General features: G+C 35.8%; 1 protein-coding gene, 1 long non-coding RNA gene and 2 other non-coding genes across 5 annotated transcripts in view; 2 read left to right on the top strand and 2 right to left on the bottom strand.

The window, feature by feature from the left end:
* atrnl1a (attractin-like 1a) overlaps positions 1 to 18,296 on the top strand; it is a 273,803-nt gene that overhangs the window by 22,206 nt on the left and 233,301 nt on the right. For both annotated transcript variants that reach the window (XR_010547040.1, XM_065296956.1), the window contains 6 exons: positions 8,533 to 8,616; positions 8,778 to 8,891; positions 10,249 to 10,377; positions 10,540 to 10,748; positions 12,848 to 13,022; positions 13,134 to 13,221. Coding sequence is in view for 1 of the 2 variants with exons in the window: in XM_065296956.1 (XP_065153028.1) it covers positions 8,533 to 8,616; positions 8,778 to 8,891; positions 10,249 to 10,377; positions 10,540 to 10,748; positions 12,848 to 13,022; positions 13,134 to 13,221 (799 nt within the window). In the remaining variant the exon portion in view is untranslated. The remainder of the gene's footprint in view (positions 1 to 8,532; positions 8,617 to 8,777; positions 8,892 to 10,248; positions 10,378 to 10,539; positions 10,749 to 12,847; positions 13,023 to 13,133; positions 13,222 to 18,296) is intronic.
* LOC135787612 (uncharacterized) lies at positions 2,285 to 3,884 on the bottom strand. The gene is made up of 3 exons (XR_010547125.2): positions 3,654 to 3,884; positions 3,305 to 3,366; positions 2,285 to 3,145 (listed from the first exon to the last, which is right to left on the bottom strand). It is a non-coding gene; the product is annotated as an uncharacterized lncRNA (long non-coding RNA).
* On the bottom strand, positions 14,640 to 14,710 carry trnag-gcc (transfer RNA glycine (anticodon GCC)). The gene has a single exon. It is a non-coding gene; the product is annotated as a tRNA-Gly (tRNA).
* On the top strand, positions 15,234 to 15,304 carry trnag-gcc (transfer RNA glycine (anticodon GCC)). The gene has a single exon. It is a non-coding gene; the product is annotated as a tRNA-Gly (tRNA).

The raw sequence follows: 18,296 nt of genomic DNA, 5'->3' as shown, positions 1-18,296 counted from the left end.
TGCAAGGGTTGGAATTAAAACCCAACACGCTGGTGAAAACTGGATTAACCGGTTTTCTTTTGATTCACTGATGATGAGGTGATCGATTAGCATTGGGGGTTGGCAAAGAATTGGCAGACCTGGGGGTGGGTGGTTTTTAATTTCTTGACTCTGTGTCACTGGTAGCTGCTAAAACAAGCAGCTAAACCATGTACAATTAATTACATTTTGGAATTAACTTCCTTCATGTCTTTTTATTTATACACTGTAAAAAATATTTTTTGAATTTTTAAGTAAAGTTAGCATTAAATATGTTTTACAAACAATTGGTTTACAAACTCTGGGATGTTTGTGATTATCATCATTCAGAAAAGTGGTGCTTGTGTTTAGACTTGTGTTTTACGTGATTAAATCAGGAAGATTACATTAGTTTCTTTTCGGTGTAGAACAGTTTGTAATCAAAATGCAGAAATATAGTATATTTATAAACATCGCTGAAACAAAGAGTGAATTAAAATTGAAAAAGTAATAAAGTTAAAGCTGCTGATAATTTTGTTTATATTTACTAGCATTTTCTGAGTGAAAAATGTTTAGATTTTGTTAAGTAGCCTAAATCCTACTCCAATTTATTTCAGTGTAGGTTTCTCATTTTTATCAGCTTTCTTTTGCTTTTCAAAGGGCCGTCTACCTTTGCTACCGCCAGTGCTTTAATGTGGGCCGGTAGGCGCCAGTACTCAGTACCGCCACTTCCAAATAAGCTCTTGAGCGTACCACCATCTCTCCCTGCGCCCAGAACGTACTGTTAGCGTACCAGTCCAGAACGCTCATCAGAGGCTTAATTTAATCCTTTGGCTGCGCTGCCGCTTTTCAAAGCGCCCTTCACAATGCAAGCTACCTAATTCGTCCCACCGAGAGCAGAGACTACATTACCCATACACCTTTGAGTTTTACAAGTTAAAAGCGCATGCGTAGCTTTTGCTGCTGTCAATAGGCTAGTTCGACTTCATGCGGCGCCCCGACAGCCGCAAGACGTCACAGTATGGCGAGAGCGAGGGGAAATATGATTTCTTGAATCATTCTCGCGGTACTCTGACGTCATCCGGCTGTCGGTTCTTGCGGCGCCATGAAGTCGAACAAGCATAGTGTTAACAACGTGGTTCGGAGAGGTGTGTGAAACGCGCAACCATAGCTGCTCTGTTAAAATGAAAATACAATGAATACTTAATATGCCCTCCTGGTTTTAGACTCTGAGGAGTAAAAGAACAAGGTCAGAATCAGAGGACTCTCGCTGGCTGACATCCCACCAAGCCAGAATGATATCGCTGCAGGTCAGATGCAAGCTTTTTCCAATACCCTTTGTAGGTACGTGACAATCTCTGCTGTCGCGGCTGTCAGCTTGGTTCCCCTCGACGCAACTTCGGATTTCCTCAGACGATGTGCAGTGTAAAAACATTATTGAAAATGTATTATACATACTTGCTAAACTACAAGTGAACGAAATTTCAATGAATTTGAACGACGCGCACAGGAGTTTTATCACCCGCAAAATGGAAAACAATGGGACAAAATAAAGTGATGACTTTCGAGTTTCAAATGGCCAATATTTTGTTATTCTTGAACCCATAGACATGGTCTTGGTGTCCAGAGAGTATCTTTGCACGACAGCGACAATATGTTATTAAAAAATAAATTACATCATTATGGATAAATGAGTGCTTGCAGAATATATATATATATTTGAGAATGCTTATCAGTACTTTTTTGTTTCTTAAACTTTAAAGATGAATATTCTCCTTTAGAGATGGGCAATTTTCAGCAATAGCACATTATATTCAAAATTTTGAGCTCATAAAAAAGATTTTTCGCTTATTTAAATGACTTTTTTATGTTTTTATGCACGTTTAGTTTTGGTGCAATTTCATCAAAAGCTTGTAATTAAGAAATACATACAACGTGCTTAACGTATATTTTCTATATGTTAAAAATGTTGTAAAAATTGCGTATTCTTATATAATAAGAATAACAATATGATATATTTATATTGCGCTCAAAATTATTTAAAAATGGAAAAAGGAATTCTTCTCAACTACCACCAATAAAGTTTTAAAAGTCTTCTTTAGATAAACGGCGTTTAAACCCACGTGCACCGAACAAGAAAACGTATGCTTACATACAGTCCGTGTATGATATCTTTTTTATTTAGTTTTACATATTTTTATTTATATGCATTTAATAATAGTCTACCGTAAGGTCATAATGTACACACTGTTAAAAATTATTCAGTGGCTTTGTAAATACACTGTTAACGATTTCCCTGTATTTTTACAGTACGGTACTGGCAGCACGGTTGCCAGTAAGTTACTGTATTTTGGGTTTACAGTACTGTACTGTAATACCATTTTACAGTACACAAACTAGTACTGTATAGTTACAAAGCAGTACTGTACTGTAATTTTACAATATTTTATTACAGTAGTCTATTTTTACAGTAATTTACTGTAATGTCTATATTGACCCATAAATACTATTTATTACTTATTACAGTTAATACAATAATATTATATAAAATAGATAGAGATTTAGGTTTAAATCTATAGTTATTAATATGGTAAAAATGCTATCCTTGACATGACATAATGAATTAAAAGGCAATCCAAGCAATGTTTGTATCAAAATTTTATTTAAAAAAACATTTAATTGAAACAAAACATTTAAAACAAGATTTTAAACAATAATAAACATATATTCAAGTAACATAAAATAAAATCAACAAGTATAAACAAGTTTGGAGACCCCTGCTGTAACATATTTAACTCTGGCAAATAGAACACTGTTCCATAGTTTGAAGTTTTCAGTTTAAAGTCCATCATCGACTAAAAGGTAACATTTCACTGTGGTAAAAAGAACACTGGCCCATAGTTTTAAATATTCTACTTGAATTTCATTGAACACTAAAAATAAATTAAAAATTAAACTGTGGCAGACAGACCACAGTGGCCTTTACTTTGAAGTCGTCCATTCGAACTCAATCAGGGACTGCATGAAGCTGTTCACATGGGGGTTAATGGCCACAGCTTTTCTCTGCACCAAGTTCCTTGTCTTTTTGCTTGCTCCTTGTCTGGATGTGCACTTTTTCCCATCTTTGGAATTAATTCTATCCAGAAACCTGTTAGAAATATCATAAACATTAAGTCAACAAATATAAGATAGAAAAAGATTCTTAAAAAATTAAACTCAGCCTTGAATTTACTCCTATTCTGAAACCTTTTGCTCTTATTCTACTGTTCCACACCTAATTACATTAAAATACAGAAGATTCACTTACCGCTGAACAAACTCTTTCCTCAATGGACAGCATCCACATGGATCATGTCATGATTGAATGTCCTGAACAGAAAGTACAATTGTTACTGATTTGGACACAACTTTTTATTCTGAAAACAAAATCTTTTGTCAATAAAGTCCAGGGACACCTCTGCTAAATAAATACAATTATTAAATTAAATTTCTTATAACCAAAGTCTGAATATTTCTGTTTGTATATTTCTACATGGCAAACTAAGACAATTGTGTACATGTTGTGTATGGTCGTGTTACAGTGTTGTGTGTGGGAATTGTGAATGAGTGTATACATGGGTATTTAAAGAAACTGTAGTGGTAAAGTGCAAACTTACCGAACAATGTGCTTGGTGTGTGTCTGGTGTCACCCGTGTGCCTCCACATCTGCCTTAACTCCTGAAAAGTGCAAGGACACTCATGTAAACTACAAATAAAAAGTGATCAGCACATTCCTGTGTACTTTTACATGTGACGTGAAAGCATTTAATATTGCAGTCGAAAAAATACATGACTTGTAACTGTACATCATGTACTTGCCTGGTGCCTTTAAAGATGATCCATCTTACCCAATCCAGCTTACAAGCAATGGTAAGACTGTAAAAAAGACAAATGTTACAAAATCTGTTAACCATAGAAATAAGTATACATTGTGAAGGAAATGGTAAAAGAAAATTTATTAGCACTTTACTATAAGAGTTTATTCCTTAACATTTGGTAATGCCATATTATGAACTAACAATGAACAATATATTTTACAACATTAATAATATTTGATAATGTTCATTGTGCAGAGACAAAGTGATTGATTTAAAAATGTATTAAGTGTTTAAATCTAATATCATGCTATGCTAACAAATAAAACATTACTGTAAGTGTTAAGTCAGTTGTAAAACAAACAAATATATATATATATATATATATATATATATATATATATATATATATATATATATATATATATAAATATATATATATATTAGTTGTTATATTATATATTATATATAAATATCTAAATAAGTCTTTTTTAAATTATTATTCTATAACATCTTGTCTACAGAAAATCTCTGAAAATGTCTCGTTTACTGCAGAAAATAGCGATTTATAGTGACAAGGTAAAAAGACTGTCCCTTTAATGTTTTACCCGGACGGCTGCGGTGTAACACTATTTCACGCAAAGTTTTTTAACAAGTTAGTAGCTAGCTGCTCACTTTAAAGATAAACATGATCGCCTAAATCTGAGCAATCCTGGTGATGCCAGTTTTCTACACGATGTTATTATGGATTATTTTACATCCAGAGATGAAGGATCAGATGACAGAGACGAGAAGACAAAGGTACGTAAATGCGGAGCCCATTCTCTTTTCGTGCATTGATTTGATGTGTTTTGGAAACTTATATATACTGCATGTAATGCATCTGAAGTGGTGGAAACAATATGCCATAAAAATGTATTGGACAACTTACTGGGCGTGTAAAACGCTTAAGAGAAGATATTCTCTGCTTTTGCGGATATACCGTAATATAATAACAACAACAACAATAAGCGCGGCAATCCCTTTCGTTCATCTGATATTAAGATGAGCCCAGGTCTGAATTATATTAGGTCAAAGTTAAAGCTGCGATGAGTTTGATGCATGTATCCAGTTAAATATGAGGTTTCTTGTTTTCACTTCTGTGGAGGAGTTCGGTACTACAGTATGCTGTGTACGGCGTGTCAAGTCCTATCTGTTTACAACCACGAGTCAGCCTTACCAAACAGTCGAACTTCATACTTTTCTCTGACGCTAACTGAACGGATGAAACGCCGAGATAAACGACCGTTATGCTGGGACCGCAAGACCGCGCTGGCGGGTTGTCTTTGTCCATTTCGTTAAAAAATAGTTTCATTGTCACCACACTTTCAACACAATATAAACTCACCAAACCGTCATAATTTAGTTAAAACAACCCTATATTCATTTAAAAAGGTGTAAAGCGAGTTAAAGCAGCGGTAGACATCTGTGTGTAACGTTAGCTTACTTTCTGAGGGAGATTGAAACTTTGTTGGCGACCGTTTTTCTCTCTCATTGCACGTTTAAAACAATATTGTGACAAACTATTGACAACATTCTTAAACTAAAAATTAAGTTTTCATGAAACAGAAATATTTCAAACTTACCGAACTGCCAGAAATCAATCGTCCTCCTTCAGCTGCAGCCAGGAGTTGTGCTCTCCCTCTGTCTGTGTGATTTGACGTTGGCGCACTTTCACTGATTATTGCAAGTACACCTGGCACATTACAGCAATGGCTACAGCAAGGTTACATCAAGACCAAAATATACTGTAAAATTTTCCCGCTCAAACAAATTTACCCAGAATGCATTATGAACTGCAGTACTGTACTGTAATGTACACATACAGTATAGTACTGTGGATTTTTACAGTACAGTGCTGCTAAATCTACAGCGACATCTAACAGTGTATCTCTAAAATAAATGATTAAAGTAACTTAATAAAATCTCTTAATGCAGTTATGCGATTTTTTTAGTTGGAAAATAAATTACTAAAAATAGAACAGATATTTTGTGTCAAATGTACATATATTATTTGATGTATATAAGTATTACATTTACAGATTATTTTAGTCAATATATTTAAAAAGGTCAGAGTAATATATTTAAGTTTTTAAAACTGTAATAATTGCATATTTCAAATTATTATTATTTCTATTTGACATCAAAAATGTGTAAGTTTTACGCCTAACTTGAAGTATGATTTACTTATATTTTCACATTGATATTATTTGAGTAAATGTAGGCAAAAAATAAATTAATAATAAGTAGAAAAAATGTCAATTTTAAACAATCACATAGCCAACGGTTTTTAATTAGCAACAAAGAAACTGCGCATTTTGCCGATGACAAACACCTCAGAAACTCCTCGAATTTATGAATATTTACACTCACAATATGATTTTATTTCCTTAGTACAAAAGTATAACATATTATACAAATTCTCAGTGAAATGTATTAAACACCATTGCATACTTTTTATCGTGTTTCATACCATGTAAAGGGAAACATGATAATATAAAAAGTAGCCTACTGTTCAGTAATGCAGAAAAGCGCAACATGTTAAAGCTATTAAAACGTTCAGATGCAAAAATGAACTAAATGTAAAATTAGATAAACTAGTTAATGATATTGCGTAAATGCGCTCGGTCTCTTAAAAGGTCTTCGCGAATTATTTTGTTATAAGACTCGATTATCATACATCACGTCTCTTCTATTGTAAGTACACGGAAAAAATAAGACAAATGATGCGCGTTTGAGTCGGATTTTTATGAAGAATATGTGACTGTTTATGTAACTGGCAAAAGAAAACTTCGCCAACAAAATGTTTGCCAAAAAGCATGCATTTGTAAGACATCAAAGTCTATCGCCTATACATCGATAATCCGTGTCATGTTACTTCAATATCATACAGTATACGCTCAGCATGAAGTCGAGCACACACATTGTCGTCAGTATGGCCTACATGAAACACGCCTGCCCTCTACAGGTTTTTATATTTCCTGCGTCCCCCACCGACCCCCCTTCTGCGGGATCTCGCAGAATTTCGGAAGTCTCCGTGGCATTCTGCTCTCAGAGACGCGCATTTTTAAAGGCCACATCTGTAATAGCGTTATTCTTTTTGCAATGGAAAGATTTTATTGATGTTTCCATTGATGTTTTTCATAAAACTAGTACTACACACTGAGAGAGAACCATTGTCTTGATGCCCACTTCTTGTATGGTTCAATGTCTTTTAAGGCCAGTTATTATGCACTTACTTGTGCCCAAAATTCTTCAAAGATTCTTATGTATATATTTACCCTTTTGGGTTTTTGTGATATACTTGGATCTCCATACTAGATCTCCTGACTGATGTGCAGTTGCTGTGACTGGCTCCCCAGCAAGCAAAAACAGAGACAGCGAAATGACGGATAACTATAGACCCAATAGTCCGGCTATGAGTAACCCTAAATAACCTTGAATTTGGTTACATGCCGTTTTTGCCAAAATAGCTTGGAGAAGTAGCTACTATATTACATCATGTAAGCAAAGTCAACAGGTGTTCAATGTGTTTGCTTTCATTTGTTCTAAACGTTTACACATCGTCTATTCCTGGATGGACATTCCTTAGATGTCAATTAGACTTTCACTGACAGACCAAATTTTGCCTTGTTTTAGCCAAAATTACTTGCTGGGTCCTTGTAATGACACATTCTGATCTTGGCCCTTCTACATGAACAAATGTGTACATTTTACTTTAAATCCAATGGGATTATGACCCTCATTTCTCTATTAGGATGGGAACGGAGGGAATTAATCATGAACAAGTGGTTGTTCCAGTGTCACATGGATGGGTTACTGGCACATGGGGATTGTGTTCACAATGGCAACACTGGGCCCTGCAGCACTGAAGTAGCAGAATTTTTCTGGGCCCACTGTGCAGTCAATATATAAATTTTTACTCATTTTGTATTATTTTGTAGATACGTATGTTTTAATGCATTTAATAATTTGCTCAACCTTGTCTTCTATTGAACATACCCAATTCAGGTATTGCTGTTTTTACTAATGACTTAGATTGAAGCAAGTGTATTAGATTAAAAAGATTTTTTGGACTGACTTTTCTGCAAATAGAGTCCAAAATGAAACCAGTGGTGGCCGGTGACTTCTTTTTTTTTATGAGGGCGCTCAATGCGAAGTTCGTCACAACATGTATTTAGCCCGTTGTGTGTGGTTCGTAATTTTCAAAATATGTGTTCTGCGCGTCGAGTGATCCTATGAGCATCACGTGTTTTGTCAAAATAAGTGCCTGCTGCCAAACACTCACATAATCTCATGCGTAATCAGAGTTTAGTGTTAAGGGAGTGTCTTGCGTGTATTTTGTGAACGTGAGCGTCTCTTTTATCATAAACGGTTTTGACGCGTGTACATCAGGCACTTATTTTGACAAAACACGTGATGCACATGGTTCACATGACACTTTGAACACATATTTTGAAAACACAAGCAACACACATGACACTTTGAACACATATTTTGAATTTGCGCCCCTCAGATGAGCATTCACGAGCCGCCACTGAATGAAACGGAATTCATGATTGTTTAGAAATAAAAAAGTAGTCCAGTTTATTGTAGTTACATTGTAGTTTACAGTCATCTTTATGTTTTTTTTTTTTGACAGGTTGACAGAATCATCGGGATCACTTACTGATGGACCAGTTAACTATAAGTACAAGACGAAGTGTACTTGGCTCATTGAGGGATTGTAAGTATTGCTTAATCAGGTCAAATGGTTTGTTTTTCTATTTCATTTTGAACTTATCTTGCATTTTTGATAACATTGCATAAAATCAGATTTGTTTGAAGGGTTGTGTGTTATTTATTACACATTCTCAATAAACACATTGTGATTTGGATCTTTTTTAGCCCAAATGCTGTCCTTAGGTTGAGGTTCAACCATTTTGCCACAGAATGCAGTTGGGACCACATGTATGTCTTTGATGGAGACTCAATATACGCACCATTGGTAGCAGTTTTCAGGTGAGATCACTGATATACAAAATAACAGAATGTGTTAATAAATCTTTTAGTGTTCTTTTTGTAAACAGTTAGATTTTTTAGATTAATGCAATAACATATTAAAAAACCTTCACTATTCTTGTCATTGAAATCTTTGCAGTTTGTCTGCATCCGTGTTTATAGGCAGTGTCTGGCTCATTGCATCTCTATGTTCTGTGGTGTGTCTGAGAGTCCAGTTTTGTTAAAGTGGGTTCAACTGTATTTCATACATTCTGACTTATTAACAAAGTTTAAGAGTTGGTTTCCCCATGCTAAATATAGGCATAGTGTCAAAAAAGCAGTTGGACATGTTACCGAGTATTTCTGTGCCGAATGCACTTGAGGTTCGTACAAGTTTCGGAAAGTTTTTTTCGAAAACGGGTCCAGCTGACGTTTCAGGGGTAAGCCATACGTATTATTTCTTTTTATGGGCACTTCCCCCGTAAAGGCTCGCTCACACGTCAATCAGCGGGAGAGCGAAAACCGAGGACGCTACAAGTCACAGTCATCAGTTCACACGACAACTTTGTTTTATATCAAGACTTAATGGCATGAGAGAAGAAGTATGTTTTTGGATGTAAGGAGAAGAAAGCCAGCATTATGGAAACAATGGATATAGTTTGTTTATCTGGGGTAGCAGAGGTTTTGCATGTGTGATTGTTTAACACTGGATTTCGTTGAAAAATCCCAACCGGGTCATGAATTGCATGCAGTAAGTAAGACTTCTGTGTTATGTTGGAAATCGGCGCATAAGTGCATATAATGTAAATGGCCCGAACATGTAGTGAATCATTAGTTAAACAGTGTTGTTTAAAGTGTTGCTTGGCTCTTGACTCGCTCCTCCCGCAGCTCGTAACTCCTCCATCTGAATTTTTCAGTTATCGGAAAGAATCGCTAGAGCTGATCTGCCTTTATAAATCTGAGTAAACTAAATCTTCATAGACATAAAGGATGTAATACTACTCTGGGTACTCCAGATTAACATCAGATATGCAGAAACAGATTGTGTTATGGGAGCTTTAAAGCACTGAATATGAGCTTATTCTTTTTCTTATTAAAAAATATAGGGCTTAGTCAAGGCTTTCCAAAAAGCTGTTTTGAATGGAGATGTTTTAGACATTTATACTCTCTAGAAGATCAGAAAATATTTCTTCATCTGTTGCTATTTGCTTAGTGACCGCTGGCATGTTGCAGCATTTGAAAAGAGTATTTTGTGGGCATGGGTACACACACAAACTGGTGTGCATTTGTATGTGTTTATGTAGGTATGAATGCAAACCTGTTTTATGTAGCAATGTCTTTGCCATGTACATTTTATTTTATACTTTGGCTTTTCCAGTGGCCTGGTTGTCCCAGAAACTAAAGGTAATGAAACAATCCCAGAGGTGGTGACCACATCTGGATACGCAACATTGCACTTTTTTAGTGACGCTGCCTACAATCTTACAGGATTCAACATCTTGTATTCGTGAGTATTGTTTTTAAAACACACAACGAGTCATTGTTGTACAATTACTTTATATACAATTTTAATAGTAAGTTTTCAAACTATGAAACACAGTTGTTACAATGTTACTCTTTCCTGCAGTGAATCTCATGAGTTTGTTTTTCTTTCATACACCCTGTACAGGATAAACTCCTGCCCTAATAACTGTTCGGGTCATGGGAGGTGTTCTACAAGCAACTCAATCTCCAGCAGTGTTTTCTGTGAGTGTGAGAGATACTGGAAAGGTGAGGCCTGTGATATTCCCTACTGCTTAGATGATTGTGGGAGCCCTGACCGAGGATACTGTGACCTCACTGGAGAGAAGCTCTGTGTCTGCAATGACAGCTGGCAAGGTGAGGAACACAAGTTGTTTTACCACATTACTTTTACAGTGTAAAATATCTCCATTCTGTCCACTCTTGACCGATATTGGAAAATGTCTCATGAATTCAGACCTGTGTAAAATAAAGTAAGCTACTCTTTTATATACAAGAAAACATATGACAGCATCATTATTAATGATACATGTGGCCTAGGGTTGTTTCAAAAGTAGGTTAATATTTTTCATCAACAGTGCCACCTGCTGGTTACGCAGTAGTTAACATTTTTCTAGGGCAGTCAACTGATTAAAGTAATTACATAATAACACATAAATATTTGCATGTAAATGGCGAAATCACAAATTGACTAAAATAAACAGTGCTTTTCATGTTTTTTTTAGGTTGGTCTGTGGTTTAAGTACAGAAATTAAATTAAGTTGTAAAAGTAAAATAATACCACATACACTGTAAAAATTATGTAATTTGAAGTTATATCAACATATGTTTTTAATGTTATTTTAAAGACCCACACTTTTTAAAACCAGTAATATTGGACCAAAAAATCACTTTTTCTCAAATTTAGCGCATATGACTCTTCACTTGTCAGAGCGCCGTCAATGAAATCCATTCCACTTGAGGAATGCCATAATAAATTAAACTCCATTCCGCGTTTTAGCTATAGCATTGACTACAGCCACTCGGCTGCTTCCTCAAATCCATTCCACTTCCATCATTCCGAGTCCATATAATTTAAACTTTATTCACCCACTCTGTACTCTACACGCCAAGGTAAACCCAACTTTTTGGTTATAAATAAATTGATTAATTATAAAACACCAGAATAAAAGAAAATGGCATGTTTTTATCACATTTTTGACGCCCATGCTCAGGTAGCAAATTGATGTGCTGTCGGACGCCTTGAGTTGCGGATGGCTTTAGATACGCGCAGTCACGAGGACATCACATCAACTCTTTTCGGTACTTTTTTAAAAAGCGTGCGAACGTTGAGGCCCTTTACGCGTCTTGTGGTTAAATATTTTAATTGGCAAGGCTTGAAAGCATGTGAAATGCTAAACTTTTGTTACGATGCAACACTGGCTTGATCAGGTATAAATGTGGTACAATTGTATCGTGTTATTTGTAGTAATTAATCTAATCAACAGCCCTACTTTTGACATTTTATTCGCTTGGCAGGCCTTTTAAGTGACTCACAGAGTTCATTACAAGCTATATAATTGATTATATGCGTCATCCTGGAATTGAACCCGTGCTCTTTGTGCGGCTAATGCAGTGTTACGCTACAGGAACACTTATTTATTTAGTAAGGGCAGGTCTCTTTTATTAATTGCTAGTAACCTTTATACCACATTCGTGAACCATGATGTGCTACACAAATGCCCTTATTGTGCTTTATAAAGATTCACTATAAATTATAAGAGGACATTGTTGCCCTAAAAGCACTTTGACACGAGTCGAAGATGAGTCACTGATTTATGTTCATTTTTAAGAAGATAGTGGGAAATTCCAGCATTACGTGTGTGGCATTTGCAGTCAAAATTTTAAATATAAAGTTTTAGAGAATGCATATTACTTGTTGTTTATATTTTTATGATAAGAAATCTGTATTTATGGATGTGACATTTCTGAATGCGGCACTCACTTTAAAAACTTAAGAGAGACCTATTTAACCTATTTAAATAACCAAGTAATAACGCCTGAGCTATCAGTATGGTGAAAACCGTTGCAATGCTTTTTACTGTCCACTAGCTGGCAGTATTGGATAACCTTTTAAACGTGCTTTCATTTGGGTCCGTCTGCGTTTAGCACTAACCTTGCGGTTTAAACAAATACGCCAACATATTTTAAGCACGGTACATTTTTAGTTGTAGCCATTTTATATCTTCTTGCACACATGAACTCATTGATATGTTTCTAGGGTCTGATTTATTGCACTTTTATTTAAAATTAAAGATAAACTAAATATTTAGTTTTGGAAAAATTTGATGTATTGACTATGATTGATTAAAAATCTTAAGTTCTGCCACATATACCCTATATAATGTTCATGCTGGATCTTATGTCGCTCTACTGTCATCTGTCGTCTTTTTTTATTTAATGCTTTCCTGTCTCAGGTCCAGATTGTTCTTTGAAAGTCCCTTCTGCTGAGCCATACTGGTTTTTGCCTAACGTGAAGCCTGATGGACAGTCACTAGGTCGAGCTTCCCATAAAGCAGTGGTGCATGAGAAGCTGATGTGGGTGATTGGAGGTTTTACCTTTAACTACAGTTCCTTCCAAATGGTTATAAAGTAAGCTATACAGCTTTGTGACACTGTCAACCAACATTTTCTACCTCACATTACACTATCACATTGTAATGAATCTGTTTTTTTCCTTTTGTTTTTCTCTATTTATCACAGTTATAATTTGGAGAGCAGCACATGGGATGTGGTGCCAATCAACAGTGGTCCCATGGCACGCTATGGACACTCTGTGGCTCTCTACAAAGTAAGCAGCACTTACACTAGCTGATCAACATGCTTTACACAACAATGCCTCTGTGGGTAGTTTGGCTGTTTGCTGTAGATATGCAAAATAGCTTTGATCATTGATTCACAACAGAAAACATTAACATAATTTGCGTTTTCAGTGCTACTTGGTTGAATAATGAATAGTTGAACTTTCCTTTTTTATTTTTAAGCAACAGTGCCCACTACTGTTTACAATTGGAAAATTATTGTGAAGGTCCCTGTTAATGTTTTTAAAAAGTAAAATAATAAAATGTATGGCATGTTCACCTCTGTATAACCTATATTGATGTATTAAATTGTATTAAATTATCATTGTAACTTATTAACTCTTTCACCGCCAGCGTTTTTAAAAAAAGTTGCCAGCCAGCGCCAGCGTTTTTCATGATTTTCACCAAAGTTTAATGCCTTCCAGAAAATGTTCTTTTTTAAATATATAAACATACAATATACCAAATGAAAGAACAGACCCTCTGCTTTCAAACAAAAAAAACCGTTTCATCCTACCTTTAGTGGTTCTTTTGCAATCAGCTTTTGAATATGGGTAGGTTTCTGCAAAAACACCATATTTTGAGCAAAAAGCAGAGATAATTCCATTTTTATGACGGACTTTTCATAGAGATCCCATTCAGAGCGATCTTTAAAACAGACACGGACATGCAGCAGCTTGTCATAGTAAAATACTTCCGGTTTTAAAAAGTTGCGGAAGGGCGCCACCTGGTGGAAAATAGCGGTGTTGCGGAAAGACGGAAAATCTCGTCATTGGCGGGGAAGTGTTTTCTCTTAATTGACGAGATATCTCGTCAATGGCGGGGAAAGAGTTAAAGTGAGAGACACATGCCTCAACCTAGCAAGCCTATCACTTTTTAAAGAGGAACTCCTTAAGCAAGATGGTGCTGTTTTAAAGGGATTGTTCTTCCAAAAATGAAAAAGTTTTCTTCATCTTATTTTCTTACTCTCATGTTGTTGCAAACCTATATAAATACATACAACACGAAGAAAGATATGTTAAGGAATGTTTGTTACCAAATCCATCATGAGCCCCATTTACTTCCATAGTAGGAAAAAAGAATACTATGGAAGTGAATGGGGCTCATAAACGGTTTTGTTACAAACATTCCTCAAAATATCTTCTGCCGTGTTTATCAAAACAAAAAAAATTATACAGGTTTGTAACAACATAAGGGTGAGTAAATGATGACAGAATTTAATTTTTTTGGAGAACTATCCCTTTAACTGTTCTTCTCAGTCAGCTCTTATCTTATTTCTTCTCTATTTGTCCATAACGTATTTATACATTTATTTATAACATGTTATACAAAATTTTTACTGCATTAAGCTGCTTTCTCTTTTGTAGTTAAGTTTTCTTTATACCTTCATGACCACAAAAGGTTAATTTGCATTGGCCGGGAATCGAACCCGGGCCTCCCGCGTGGCAGGCGAGAATTCTACCACTGAACCACCAATGCTTGATGACTGCTCTGTGGCTCGTAGTCCTGTGGTCATATGAGGTTGATCCACATGTTTCCTCTGAATGAGTGAAGCTAACCCTGTGCCCAAAATTGCGTACTGTAACTGTATGTTCTGCATTAAATTAAGCACAAACTTTCTGACGGTACTACGTGTCGGTGCAGTATGCATACATTTTAAACATACTGCATCAATAATGTTTTTATTGTCATGTGACCAGTATGTTATATACCCTTCTTCTTGGTAAATGTAAAATTATAATAGAAGCAGTAGACTGTCTGTCTGGGTATTTTTTTAGCCCCCTGTTTTTTTCAATGTTAAAGATTTGGACTACTCATTTGCATACTGCTTTCACATGCTATGTAGAAGGAAAGTAGGCAGTTTTGTTAATGGAGTTGCAGAAAGTAGTGGAAGTGAAAAGAAACAGTAAGGTACTGGGATGAATAGAAGCAATTCATGTAAAGTTAGAAGAAAACTTTACAAAAGCAACCCTACGTGTTCCTCCCATGAGCTCTCATGTGAGCATTGGTGGTTCAGTGGTAGAATTCTCGCCTGCCACGCGGGAGGCCCGGGTTCGATTCCCGGCCAATGCAACTGTGTTTTTCCCCACTTAGTTTGTAGTTCCTTAAAAAGTCTTATTTTTGTGCTTGTCACTAATTTCTTTTGTGAGTTGGGACTTTAAAATAACATACTGAACTCTGTCTAACATTAAAACACATTAAAATATTAAGAGCCATTAATGGGGTTCATTGTAGTAACCCACGTGATGTCCTGCACATCTGAGCAGAATGTTTAATTAAGCAATTCCTACACAACTAGGATTCTCTGAATGCCGGATTTTTTTCTGATGCATTTCCCATTGCACAATGTTTGGCTTCTCCACCAGGGCCTGTGAATTTTTTTTTTTTAATTAGTCCAGCAGTACAATGGACACATGTGAGTACTGTAGGTCTCATATTTGTTCATTAAGGTCAAATAAACACACACTTTATGGTTTTCTCAGATAGAAGTGCTTCAAAATAACTTTCTCTGCGTTTGATTAAAATGCACACATGTTCTGCATGTATTGATTTTGCAGTGGAAATGTGTTGTATGTTGTGAAGACATGAACCATCAGGCATAGAGTGAAGGAAAGTATGCATATGGATTATGTGTGATCTTATCTTTTCTTGCAATTCCTGCTGTTCTTGTTTTTCTGTGGAGAACCTCTAGGACAGATGCAATCTCCTCATGAGCTACAGGAGGTTTCAATGCATCACTTCTGATATCTGTTTGTGAATGATTTCTAATTCTTTCCCTGTGGTGCCTTTTGGTCCCAGACTTCATTCTGAGCAGTTTTTTGGCTCCTGGCCTTAAAGGAATATTCTATTTTCTTAAAAGAAAAATCCAGATAATTTACTCACCACCATGTCATCCAAAATGTTGATGTCTTTCTTTGTTCAGTTGAGAAGAAATTATGTTTTTTGAGGAAAACATTGCAGGATTTTTCTAATTTTAATGGACTTTAATAGACACCAACAATTAACACTTAACTCAACACTTAACAGTTTTTTTCAATGGAGTTTCAAAAGACTATAAACGATCCCAAACGAGGCATAAGGGTCTTATCTAGCAAAACGATTGTCATTTTTGACAATAAAAATAACAAATATACACTTTTAAAGCACAACGTCTCGTCTAAATCCGGTCCAGCGCGACCTAACGTAAATGCGTAGTAACGTGGGAGGTAACGTGTTACATATATAAAACGCACATTTGCGGACCATTGTAAACAATAAACTGACACAAAGACATTAATTAATATCAGTTGACATACAACAACGTAGGAACGGTCCCCGTTCTCAAGACTTGTAAACACTGGGGCGGAGTTTCGCGTTCGTCCTCTGTGACCTCTTGACGTCATGACGTATTGCGTGGGGTCACGTTGGCGCATCACGACCGGATTTAAACGAGAAGTTGTGCTTTAAAAGTGTATATTTGTTATTTTAATTGTGAAAAATGACAATCGTTTCGCTAGATAAGACCCTTATGCCTCGTTTGGGATCGTTTATAGTCTTTTGAAACTCCGTTAAAAAAAACTGTTAAGTGTTGAGTTAAGTATTAAATGTTGGGCTCTATTAAAGTCCATTAAAATGAGAAAAATCCTGCTATGTTTACCTCAAAAAACATAATTTCTTCTCGACTGAACAAAGAAAGACATCAAGATTTTGCATGACATGGTGGTGAGTAAATTATCTGGAAAATTGAATATTCATTTAAGTGAAACTGTATACTTATATACAGTATATGGCAAACAAAAACTGTATAGCAGTACATTCATCCATGTCATAATGTTTCAGCGATTTCTCAATCTATGCTATATTCACAAGTATATTTATAGCATCACAAGAAGGAAATATGAGACATTAAAATCGGCCACGTGTGAAAATGTAGAGGCATTGTTAATTCATTTAAATGAAATGTATCATGGGGTATCACCTCATGTAACAATAAACAGCACTGCTGTTTATATTTCTTTAAATATTTATTTAGTGAAAGCAAGAGACGTAGAGACACAAAAGACATATAAAACAATCTCTGAGAATATTAAAGTTGATAGTTTGTTTGGTAATATGTCAATGTGAGATGCTCCGGGGTACACATTACAATCACAGTTGTTACTGGGGCTTAGAAAGATAACAAATGCTACTGACTACAAAAAACAACCTAAGCCGGTCGGCTGTTTTTTTCAAAGGTCTCCCAGCCTGGTTTAAGCTGGTTTAGCTTTTGGTTTTGGGCATTTTTTAGCTGGTCTTAGTAAGTCAGGCTGGAAGACCAGCTCACCCACCTAAATAGTAAAGATTAATGCAAAATAGATAAATGACATTGCGAAAATGACTGATCTTAGCCTGTGGGTCAGCTGGTCTTCTACACTAAAAAGTGACCAAAACACCCTCTACTTCTTCTTTACACCATTCCCACATCTATGGCTATATTAATGGCAAGAACTAGTTAATCCATACGCAAGTTTTGTTCAAAGTTGATCTATACACAGGTTGGGGGAGGGATAATTTGTTGTCTCCAATTTGCATGTTTGTTGAAACATGCAAATTCCACACAGCCCTAGGCAGGGCTCGAACCGGGCACCTTTTCGCTGTGAGGCAACAGTGCTACCCACTGAGCCACTGTGCCATATCAAACCTCCTCTAAAACCAGCTTGCTACACCAGCTTAACCAGTTAAAGCCAGGCTGGGAGACCAGCTAAAACCAGCCAACCAACATACACTCAAAAAATGTCTCAGTTAATTTAGACTCATAATGGGTAAATATTGGACAAAACACACCGCTGGGTTAAAATTGACCCAATTCTGGTTTGTTTAAATCCAACTGCTGGGTTATTATACACCATGGTTGCATAAAAACCCAACATAAGGTCATTTTTAACCAAGCATGGGGTCAGTTAAACCCAGCATGTGTTCTGTCCAAAATTTCCCCATTATCGGTAAAAATTAACCCAGCCATTTTTAGAGTGTAGCCTGGTTTTACCTGTTTGTTCATTAGGGAAGACTGACTTAACATAAATACATATCATTATTGTTTAAAGTG

Source organism: Paramisgurnus dabryanus, chromosome 20 (genome assembly GCF_030506205.2).
Source record: "Paramisgurnus dabryanus chromosome 20, PD_genome_1.1, whole genome shotgun sequence".
In the NCBI taxonomy this organism is placed as follows: Eukaryota; Metazoa; Chordata; class Actinopteri; order Cypriniformes; family Cobitidae; genus Paramisgurnus; species Paramisgurnus dabryanus.
Note: the sequence above shows the minus strand (reverse complement) of the source record. Positions and strands in the feature narration are given on the sequence as shown.